This window comes from Acipenser ruthenus, chromosome 14 (assembly GCF_902713425.1).
Source record: "Acipenser ruthenus chromosome 14, fAciRut3.2 maternal haplotype, whole genome shotgun sequence".
Classification (NCBI taxonomy): Eukaryota; Metazoa; Chordata; class Actinopteri; order Acipenseriformes; family Acipenseridae; genus Acipenser; species Acipenser ruthenus.
In genome coordinates this window covers 8,194,744-8,207,243 of record NC_081202.1, presented here as the reverse complement: position 1 = coordinate 8,207,243, position 12,500 = coordinate 8,194,744, and the positions used below count along the sequence as shown (strand labels likewise).

General features: G+C 37.5%; 1 protein-coding gene across 1 annotated transcript in view; it reads right to left on the bottom strand.

The window, feature by feature from the left end:
• The window catches only part of LOC117419992 (protein phosphatase 1H-like), a 30,106-nt gene that overhangs the window by 16,189 nt on the left and 1,417 nt on the right, over positions 1-12,500 (bottom strand). Inside the window, exons 2-3 of the mRNA XM_034033460.3 lie at positions 4,348-4,513; positions 1,669-2,013 (exon numbers count right to left, since the gene is read on the bottom strand). Of these exons, the coding sequence (XP_033889351.2) occupies positions 1,669-2,013; positions 4,348-4,513 (511 nt within the window). The remainder of the gene's footprint in view (positions 1-1,668; positions 2,014-4,347; positions 4,514-12,500) is intronic.

Here is a 12,500-nt window from a genome sequence, read left to right as displayed (position 1 = left end):
AGTGATTCTACAGTAGCTTCCTCCCACCCGAATTCTGCTTCTATACTTTGTTAGATGATAACAGACATGCTCCTACTTTCAGTAGTAGAAAGTTTTAAGTGACAGGGTCAAGTTCTGCCATGCAATAATGACACACTGCAAACCTCAGATTCTCAGCAAATCACATTCCAAGAAGAGCAATCATTATCCAATAGCAGATTCCCTCTAAAAGCTAATAGGACTTCTGAAACTCACTTCAAAATCAATGAAATACATTTCAAGGAGCCTAAACAAATAAGTTTAAAATATAACACAAAACATTGGTTTGTTTGACAGTAGAATGAATATCTTCCTACCTGTAGAAAATGGACCTGTTTTTAGTTGTCCTGACAGCATTTTATATTCTCTGTAGATTTATTAATTTAATATAAATTTAAAAAATTCAACAAGAAACAAATATCCAACATATTACCTATGATACTATATCAATTACAATAATGATATAACAGATATGTTTGGCCACTGTAGTCATCACTGAAGGAATCTGTGAAAAAAAAAGTAAATCCTAAAAGACTAAACCCAGAGGATCGGTTTAATATTGACGGATGAGCAACCTTCGTACAAAAAACAAAAAAACAAAAAACAAAACAACATCTAGAACTAGATCTTGAAAACACACAACTGACAGAATATGGCGTAATCTGGGATATTTACCATAAAATACACAGCAAATCAAACATTCAATGATACTAAAAAGACTATACTGACCTATATTTTTGTCAGTATAGTACAGTTATTCAGAAGAGGTAGTTCACCGGAGTGTACCACAATCCTTTGTCTTTGTTTAATGTAAATCTGCCTGCCACATACATGCATGCTTTTAAGAGTACAATGAGAATATTGTGTGCTACAGATTTTCCAGTCTAAAATAATTTCCCAAATGCAGCAGAGCACCAGTCTACTGCAGTTCAGGGAATCAAGCACGGCATTACTATGGGATGCCACGCCATCTAGTGGTTGTACAGAGCAGCACATTAACACCCAATTCATTCTTGATACTCTAAAACTAACCCCACTTGTTTTTCAACTGATTTCAATAACATTTACACGTTTACTTATACAGTAACGCGAGACGAAAATCCTTTACAAAACAATCCTTTAGGAATCTATTAAAAACAATATGTTACTATATAGAACTGTAAAAGAAAATGTTAATTAGAGGTCTTAAGTACTGTATGCTGTTCCTTGCCAGCTCTCTAATATCATAGATTGATAGTTCAAAACAACAACTTTTCATTTGAAAAAGCTTGCAGTACTTTATTCAAAAGTGGTTTGAAAAAGGCTGGTATCTTGGATCAGATCACAGTTAAGTCCACTCAAATAATGGGATCTTAATTAATTAAGTCTGGGTAGACCGACCTGCTCCATGACAGGCACAAATCTTTTATTATAGCAGGGAACGGTCCGGTTGTCTCTATAAATGAGCACTGTGAACAAAGGGCAATGTTCTTTTTAATCTGCATGCACATCCAAGCACTATTGATTAGCACTTTGTATCAGTGCTTGCACTACTGAGATGTACCTGTGCTGGCCCTGCAGGCACAAAATGAATAAACTAAACTAAACTAAAAGAGGTCTGTACCCACAGCCCTGTTGATCAATTACATATTAAGAGGAAAGAGTACCTACCATTTCTTTAAAAGCATTTTCAATTGCCCCAACCACAAGACTCTCGTGCTGGATTTTCTTCTCAGTGAAGAAGCGGGTCGGAGGTGTGCTGGGGGAGCCAGGGGCCCCGGCTGCTCCTCGCAGGGAGGCGGCCCTCGTCAGAGTCCTTGCGTTCGGGGTGGTGGTGTCAGGGTCCTCCCCGTGGCAAGCGGGAGGACGCACGGCCGTGTTTTTAATGACATCCAGAACGTCCTGCAGCTGCTCCGTTATCTTCTGTAGTAACACTTTGGAGGCGACCACTGCCGCCCCTGATCCAGCGTGCCCGTCGAAGAGGGCCCAGTAATGCAAAGTAAGACCTTCCAAATCCTGAGGGTAGAAACAACAGAACCAATACATCAATACAAATAGCCACAGTGCTGCTTCAGATGGTTTTCAAAGTTAAAACGGCTGTTTTTGTTGTGTTGTGGTTTTGTATTGATCCCAAACCTACCAATGTGAAGATGTAAAGTACACACGATAACATAAGATGTTGGATAATTGTTGGAAATCCAGTTTCTGTGGTCACTTTTCTATTCTATTCTTTTTTATTGATTTATTTATTTATTTTAAAATGGTGCATATGAGTTTATTATTATTATTAGTTTATTTAGCAGGCGCCTTTATCCAAGGCGACTTACAGAGACTAGGGTGTGTGAACTATGCTTCAGCTGCAGAGTCACTTACTACAACGTCTCACCCGAAAGACGGAGCACAAGGAGGTGAAGTGACTTGCTCAGGGTCACACAATGAGTCAGTGGCTGAGGTGGGATTTGAACCGAGGACCTCCTGGTTACAAGCCCTTTTCTTTAACCACTGGACCACACAGCCTCCTATAAGTTTAGTGAGTTTAGTGAAGTTCTCGATTGGTCAGGTAGTAAACGCTTCAGGAGCATCCACACTTTGAATAGCATCTGTGGTATAGATACTGTAATATCTGCCAGGTGACTCAAAAGCAATTTTTCAATCCTATATAGTGACGTTAAGGTTAAAGGTTTGGTGTAAAAATGTGATGTAAGGTTAGGATTAGATTTACATATAGATACTACTGGAATCTTGCATAAGGTGAAAACAAGCATATCTAATATTCACGAAAGGGAAATTGTGCTGGCTACAGTTGGGCACGGTGCTGTCAGGTACCAGAAGAGCTTCCTCTTGTCAGGTCCTTCAAACTCAGGCCTCCAGAGGTGACAGACAAAGGCCTAGAACCACCTGGCCTCTTCTGTCTTGTCCTCACTTTTTTTCAGATTGAATGAACTAGGTTTTGCAGGTTATGTTCAAATAGGACTGGATTTTAGCCTTTGGTATCAATAGCGGATTGTGGTACAGTATGTGTAACGTTTCTGCATGTTTGCAATATTTTAGAAAGGAGCAGGAACGTAGACCCTTTCAAAAGTCTCCTTCTGAAGGATATTTTCTGCATAGTTGACGTATCTTTTGATGATTATTCATTTCTCAGCTGTAGTTTCCTCAGAAAATTTGTAATGAACTCAAGCATTTATAGAACACGGAACTTTGAACATTCACACAATTTCCTTAGATGCATTGTAGCAGTAATTGTGATCTGATATTTTGTTAATTTACAGTATTCTAGCCTGTTAAAAGATTTGCTGATAACCTTGGAATTTCGCCTGTTGGGATGTGGCAACAGATAAAGTCTTGCACTGTACATTATTTATCAAGTACAAATGTTTACATAAGAAAGTTTACAAACGAGAGGAGGCCATTCAGCCCATCTTGCTCGTTTGGTTGTTAGTAGCTTATTGATCCCAGAATCTCATCAAGCAGCTTCTTGAAGGATCCCAGGGTGTCAGCTTCAACAACATTTCTGTGTCATCGTGCAGAAACACTACAATTTCTTTACATATATATATATATATATATATATATATATATATATATATATATATATATATATATATATTACCGGCTTTGAATAAGATTCCATTATGTAATTTATAAATACTGGAACACCTTTTACCATTTGTACACAATCATACATTTTGAAACATTTTTGAAAGCTGAATATGCAATATGCTGTCCTTTACCAATATGTTACAATAGGTTGAGTGGACCTGTAGGAGGAATCTACAGCAGGGAACATTAGCAGGAGGAATGAGAATTGGAATATATGCATTTTAATTAAAAAAAAAAAAAAAAATTATATATATTTTAAAACAATTATTCTTTTACACAACTTTGTCTCCCTAATTCAGAGTGTCCAATTCCGTGCTCTCATCACACTCCCCACAACAGCTCAAGAGATTTTAAGGTCAGTGGGTGTCCTCCAACACCACTGCCAAGCAACCAACTGTGTACCCCCAATAGCTTGACATTGATATTGGCAGGCTACTGGACAAAGGCCAACACTGCAGGCGTCCACCTGAGTTCACAGAGAAAACAGCCACTTAGGGGTGCTGGAGGGCAGTGAAGTGAATTCTAAAAGCCGACTGCAGGCAGCCCATGTGCCAGAGCATGAGAGCCTTAGCATAACTGCTGTACTGTCTGTGTAATACCGAACTGCACCCAGAGGGTGAGGTTATTTCTGCAATTGACTGGGCCAGTGCAGGTAGCCCAAGTGCCAATTCAGAAGGTGTTCACCAGGGGGACGAGGCTGACAGCTTCTAGTTCACTGTCCTGCTCTCTCTTTAAGGTTGTACTCACTGCGTCTTCCTTCAGCTGCAAGCCTTCTCCATTCGGCAATGAAGACCTTCGCTTTGCTGTGGAATTCTTATTCGGTGTGGACGGGACCCCCGAGGTCTTCTTCACAACGACTACTTCACAGCAGGCCTGGTCTTCGTTCAGTGAACTTTTTCCTGCATTGATGACCCTGCAAGACAAATTAAAGTATTTAAACACACATCCTTACTCAGGGTTTAATTAAAACAGGGCTCCTTCAAACAAAATAATTACTGGTAATGACGGCGAGACAACACAAGAACTGTTGGTCGGCAATTCAGTTGATTAAATGGTGGTAGATCTACCATGGTTTAAATATTCTTAACACACACTTGTCTGGACAGTACCAAAGAATCTGTAAAGTCTATAAATTCTAACAAAGGACTGCTTTGTTCATTGGAATGAATTGTAAATATACAGCACCATTCACACTATTCTGTGTTGAAGATACATCTTTGGACTAACTGTAAAGAAAGCATCCATGTTTTCATTGCCACAAAAACTACCACCAAAATATTCTCATGTCTTTGGAATGATGGCTTAAGAAGTAACCTGCTGGGGATAAACACAACGTGGTGTAGTGTACATCTAAAAACAAGTATTCTTGAGTAAAATGGCAACCTTCCTTCATTGCCACGGGGACCATTAGTCATTCAAGCCCACTTATACCCCCTATAATCCCTATAACAGGCTGTGACATCTCCCACAGTCAAAATGTAAAGACTACTAAATAATGTGACCTATTCCAGAAGTTAAAAGGAGCTTGAACCACTTGTGTCTTGTGCCACTGCTACATTACATCTTTGCAAGAAGTACCCTTTTTTGTTTATAAACTTGGCTTGTGTGCCTTTATTGTAACTTGGATATTCTTGTATATGTGAAATATCTTTGGACGGATATATTGTAAAATGTAGACAGAGCGATTTGTGATGGAACATGACAAGGTTATATATCACTAGAGGAAGCTAATTAAGTTCTCCCATTATTCATAATTGATGTTGCCAAAACCTAAAGTATGCATATTAATATTACTGGAAAACCCACCCGGAAATGTAAAAAACAGGGGGGGGGGGGGGGGGGGGATCAAAATGCAATTTACTAAGCTGCTAATATTGTGTAATGCTAGTGAAGCTAACCAGTATTACGAATGATGATTCTACAGTAAATACACAGGCATGCACATGCTTGCGTGTATTTTATATTCCAATACAAAGCTTGTATTTAAACAGGCAGCCCCTAAAATCAATTGTTTTGTGCGACTATTATTCATAAAAATATATCTACCAATATTAACAGATTTTATTGGTAAAAGTAGTACATTTTATCAGGAAAAACTGAAAATAAGAATCTGTGTACTGTATATAAGGGGTTCTCGCATGGGTGTGCTTGTGTATAAAAACAAAGCATCCCTGAATCACAACAAAGTAGATTCACTCAATGTGCCACCTCACAGGATATTTAACCCACTTACTACATGTCAATATTCTGCAACTATGGAGCCACAAATGGAAAACCTGCTACCTTCAGCATTGCATAACAATGCTCTTATAAGCAATCTAATTAAAACCGGTTTCTTAAACTTTCAACTCTATACCATACACACCACCAAGACGATATTTCCATGCAGCCACACCCAACGCAGATCTGTTTAAACGCAGAAAGGTTGTACAGTATATCAGTGTTAAATTCTTCAGCCCCATGCCTTTTCACAATGCTGTCACTTTCTATTTCAGCTACAACAACCAATGTAAAAGCACACAAATAACATTATTGGGTGTCAACTTAATTTATTTTTTATTTTTCTAAAAGCCTATTTATTGCGAAACAAACCTACTGTAAGTCCAAGGTAACAATAGGGGTTGATTTCAAAGATCCCAATTAGCACTAATCGTGGATGTTTATCTTAGGCAAGTAAGCCAAGATTAGTGCTAATTGGGCACTTTGAAACCAACCACACATTCAGTAGTCCATGATTAGTGCTAACTGGGATCTTTTAAATCAGAATATAAACAGTGTCTCTCTATTTACTTCCTTTAAGTTATACTTTTATTTACAGTGGCCAATTATTTTCTCAGCAGTTTACGATGTCCAATTACGCTCTGTCACCACAGCGATTCCCCACAACAGCTCAGGAAACCAGATGGTGAGTGGCCATCCTCCAACCTCATAGCCAAGCCAATTGCTTCATTACATTCCAAAACTCTAAAGCAGATGTAGGTGAGCTATTGACTTCTGGACAAAGAAGTCCAGCCCTGCCAGGGTCACAAGGGCAGCAGGTATGAGAGCTGTATGGTAGATGAGACATATTTTGACTTGCCAATAGTATCACAATTGTATGAACCAAAACACAAGGATAATTGATTGATACTATACCCAGCTACTGTATCAGCAGCACTGTAGAATGATCTAAACAGCGTATAATCAATATACCACTGCTGTTTTGCATATATCATTAAAAAAGTGAAGGTAATTCTAAAGAGTTGAAGTTTCAGTCTGTGTTGATTTCACATGGAATGGCCCATATGTTACAATACTGTATATTAAAACATGTAAGTGCCATGTTTAATCCGTTTTTTTATGATAAATGCAGCTGAATAACTATATACAACATACATGGTGTGGAAGCAGTATTAGGAACTTTGGGGAATTAAAGTAAGCATATTGTGTGCAATGTTAAGCAATGCAGCTGAACTAATGTGTTGCTTGATCGACTGTGCAGAGCACAAGGTTTGGAGCCGTTAGTCGAAACTAGAAGCAGTTAGTGGGTTAGTGTCATTGTGGGTGACAAACACACGTTTAAGGAACAGCAAACAATCCCTAGTCATGTGTGGTTACGTTGTCAAGGGGGGACCGCAACTGCAGAGAAATGCGATATCTGAAAGACATAAAAAAAAAAAAAAAACAACAAACATGAACCCAAGCAATAAATAAAAGGTACACATAATTGAGTTTCCTGCTTTACAGTGTGGATAGACAATCTGTACTGCACTTCATGATTTCTTGCACCAGATGGCAGATTTATTTTCAAAATTACATTTGACTACAATGGCGGTTGAGAAAAGAAAAACATCTGATCAATAGCATATTTTTATTTTCTTTTTGAGGTTCTTGCACATTTGAACTATTCACATGTCATATATAAATGGAGGTGCAGAGATTTTTTGTGAACTACTATGAGTCCAATTTTGATCACAGGGTGATGCACTAGCGATAAGGCACAGTTTGTTATGTTAGAGCCAGATTACGGGCCGCTACGTGGGTGATTTTGGTACCATGTTTTGGCCAGTTTTTACTGGCCTCATTATCATGTTTGCGTAAGCAATTTTGGAGACGGAGCATAGGTTTGCTTTTGCATTCCAAAATAAACTCCACCACACAGATCTTATGAATGAAGATCCAGAGCTATCGAAATCCAGCAAAGGACAGCTTCAGTTGAAGCTCAAGTAAAAGCCCCCCTTAAGAATGGGTGGGGGACAATAACAGTGAACAGCATTCTTTGTTTTCCCCATTAAATATTGGTAAAACAAATGAATGATGAAAATGATCATAAACGAAGGGAAGCATGAAAATATTCAATACAATTCCCTGTATATATTTTTTCAATTTCAAACAACACAAAGTAGAAAAAAAAACAAGTGAGTTGACTGTTTACTAAATGAGGTAGCTAATCTGTTTATCATGTTCTGTACTGTTAAGACAGCTGGAAAACAAAGCAATTCAATTGTATTAGCTATAGGGAGACGAAACAAACTATGCAAACATTAGCATTCAAGCGCATTTAACAACGTGGAGTATTGAAGTAAGAACTTTATTTTCTATTAAACACCAAAAATACATAGTAATGTTACACTACTACCTGTATCTATTTACTGCAGTAGTTTTATTTCCATAAGGGTATAAACACATATAAGAACACTGTAGCTTTCCTAGTGGTTATATTTTTGATTCATAAGGGTTTGGAGAAAGGCAACCATGCTTCCTTAAATAGAAGTGGAAGCTTTTTTTGTCAAAGTTGTTGCTCACAAAAATAGGCTCAATGGTGGTTCTATATTTCAACATAATTTCATCTTTTATAAATTACTTCTGGCTGTTTTTTGTTTTTTTTTTCTTATCAAACTGCAACTCATGCCAGGTCATGCAGAGAGACTGTATAAGGCATCAGAATGCATGAGCAGAAAGCCCTGGTTCAGTATGCGTATTACTTAAACTGTACAAAACATAAAATTGTTAAAAGTCAATACGTTTTGTGAGACAGCAGGGAGGGGGTTAAAACCTCCCTGCAGAAAAACATGTGCGCAAGGCACATTTGTTTTGTTTAATTGTTTTGTTAATTGTTTTATTGTTAATCATTACCTGCACCTGGCTACTATTGAAAATTGGAGCCAGGGGCAGGGTATTTAAGGAGAGCAGTCAGTCCACTCAGGGCGGCTGCTGAAGAGTGTAGAAGCCCGACTGTGCTGGTGTGTGGGTACAGCTGTAAAATTAAGGAAAAAAAAGGTAGAGTGAAGCCTTTGTTTTGTGTATGCTGTTCTGTTTATTTTTGTTACAGGTAAACAGCTTAGCTGTCCTGTCTTTTAGTTTAGGTTCCTGTTTTGTTTTAGTTATTGCTCAAAGAAGAGCTAGGTGTTTGTTTTGTTTATTTTTGTTTTTGTGTTTCATTAAAAATAGCGTAACCGTGCTTCAAAAATCCATTTCTGTGTGTTGGGTCGGTGTTTTTAAAGGGGCAACGAACCGCGGTGAGGGTGATTCTTTCACAGTTTGCACTGATGAAAGCGCTTTTCATCTTAAAAAAACTTCCAGGGGATGGTAGAGCAGAATTTGATTTATGTTTTCATAATAATTGATTATTTTCAGATCACTGGCAAATCAAAATACTAGCCTATATGCCTTACACTCACTCACAAATGATAAACAAATTATAAATATTTGACAAAAGACTACAAAATTAAAGTGCTTAAATAATCTCTGGCGATGGAAATTTGTCAGGAATTGAAACAGGTCTTTCTCTCCCTTAAATGACATGTCAACAAGCTATTTTACTTTCCGACATTTTAAATTCTTTCGGGAATTATGACCAAAGACAAATGAACCCCATACAAGTGCGAAGAGGATTTGTAAATAGGCATCACATATATGATTAAATTAGTTCCAACTGAGGACCATTTGTACATTGAGCTTAACCATTAAGTGTCCGCTTGCATGCATTTCCTGCACACAGATCCCAATTACAGCAGCTTCGAGAAAAAAGAAGAAAAAAAAAGTAATTGAAAGTGGATCATTACTAACCAACATTACTAGAAGTATTGAATTATGCAATACTCTGTTTGTCAGGAGGTAGGCCCCAATAACCTTGAATTCTTACAGACGAGGCCGAGCCATTTACTTCAGAATGTGAATGTTCATCTCCGAGTTCACTCTGCACACTTAAAAACAAATCACTGCTACAGCATTACTTTATACAAAAATACCTTAAATAGTTTTGTTCTCTTTCTTTTTATTCTTGTACTGTATACTTCAATTTTGCTTTTTACTATGCTCTCTTTTATGGAAGTCTCCATGGTTCCCCTAGTGATGGATTTTCTTTTCAGCTTAAACTAGTTCCATTTCATACACTTACTGTATAGGAAACCTGTAGTGCATCGTGACATTGTCTACAGCAAAAGAGCTCCGATTGGTTGGAAAGGTTATACTGTGTACATGTATAAAGGGTTTATTGTACACTTATGGTACTGAAACACTAATAATACTTCTGTTAATTTTGTTCCACAAACTGACTAAGTACTGTATGGGTTAGATTTGGACTATTCTAATTGCCATAGGGTAAAATGGATCATTGAATTATTTCTGAGGATACATCTGCTTAGTGCAGATAATTCTGTACTGAAAGTCTCTTACTGCAAGTCAGAATGATAATTTTGTTACAGAGATTTTGAAAGTACTGTTGTAATGTTAAGTAAGCTGCATTAGGCACATACTGTAAAGTTGACACTTAAATCAATGGGAGATACTTTGGAGCTACTGAAATCCAGCAAAGTATCTCCAACAATGATCTCCATTTATGAACGGAAGAGTGTTTGTTATGCAACGTTTCAGGAAGGAAACACAAAATGTACCTGCAAAGATCATCTTTTGACTGACAGGACAATCTTTGTAACCATCACCAAAAGTCAAGCAGACGTTGGATAAGGAGGTAATTCCCACCTTAAATCAGTACCAGGAAATACTCTCTTTACAGTATGTGAAGTGTTTGAAGTTGACCGCCTCCTTATTTTTGCCTCACTGTGGAATTGTCTCCCTACCTACAGCATCTCTCGATGCTGGAATGAGATGATAATCATAATCTGAAGCCAGCACCAAGTGTCCTGAACGGAGAGGCTAAGTGCCAAAACCAAGCAAGTCAAAATGCTGTGACGCATGCTTACAGTGTGTCAACTGTTTTTATATTCTAACATATTGTTTTAAAGAGTTGTACTGACAATGGCAATATTCCACAGAAAGCATAGAGGTCTCAAACATACTTTCTCTGGGTGGCTATATGACTAAAAAACCCTGTCTAAATTCAACACAACTCCCTTTATACACCAGTTTTGCTTTTCAATTTGTGTCTAAATGAAGGTATCTAACCGGTTTCCACATTTACCATAAGGAAGCTGGAAAACAAAGCCTTGCTGTTATTATCTATAGGGTGAACCTTGTGGTTGCTCTTTTCTGAAGCAGTTCATGTTTACAAAGTTAACACCAGGGTTGAAGTTGAGAGGAATGCTGGCTACAGCCGTTTCTTAACATCATGAAGAAGTAATAAAAAGAGAAACAGGGGCCTAAAATTAACATTAACACTTCCCTTTTTCATATCGCCTAATCACACAATCAAAAACTAATTATATATAGTCACGCTTTCCATGAAGCCATGTCACAGCGATTTCCAAAAACAGCAAGCAGTATTTACAACTGAAAGGCAACAACTGTAGTTTTTGTTAATGTCTTAAACTGTGAAGGAATGCTACAGATAGAGAGCATCTCACTGTGATGAAATATGAACTCATTTAATTCAGCTGGCTTGAAACTATAAATACCGCACTTAAAAATAAAAATCATGAAAAAAAACAGTAATGGTAACACACTGGTACAGCATGTAAGGGAAACATCTACAGGAAATCAAAATGTACAATTTTGCAATGAAGTCAAAATGAAAGTCAGCCCATTTCTAATCAGATTTACTTAACATCTTGTTTTGAGGTACAGAATTGTGAAGTATATGAGGAAACAAGGCAACCCATGATAATTTATGTTAAATGCATAATAAAACCAAAGGAAAAGCATGGGAAAACTACAAAAATGCTGTGGGAATTCAGTGTGCAACACTTTTATAAGGAAAGCTAGTCGTGTTTACAGTAGTCCTCTTCACACAGTATTTAGTCAGCAGGCAATGTTACACAGCAAACAGCATTACACCACATATTTAGGCATTTTGGTGATCACTATTAATGGTATTATATTCAAGTAATTTATTGTATTCTTGCTCTTATTGTATTACTTGTATTGTAACACTTGAAATGTATTTGCTTACGATTGTAAGTCGCCCTGGATAAGGGCGTCTGCTAAGAAATAAATAAATAATAATTTCAAAAAGAAATTCTTGGTTCAAAAATCATTGTCAAAGGCAGAACCTTCATTTCACAGTACTGTACTTATGAAGCAGCATATTAAAATGTAAAGTGTTGCACCACCAAATCTACAGACAAAACAAGATTTTCCTGCTATTAAAGAATAGATGAGCTCACTAAAAACTGAACATATATTCCACATATGAACATCAACAACAACGGTGTTTATGGTGGTTCACTGTAATCCAGAACTACCAGAAGTCTAACACAGGCATGTGCATATTGTGTACAGAACAACCCCTTTTTTTCTTAAAGGTGGACTATAATTTAGATAAAACACCCCATTGGGGCAAGCATGTTTTAGGCTTAGAAAATGCTTAATGCCTGTGGGTCAATAGCAGGAGTGGTGTTGGGAGCATTAACAAATTATTGATTAAGAAGGAGAGAAAACCCTGGTAATTTGATTACTCAATGCTCTGAAACTTGTCTGCAGTGCAAATCCACTTACATTCTCCTTGTACTCTTTTTAGCCAT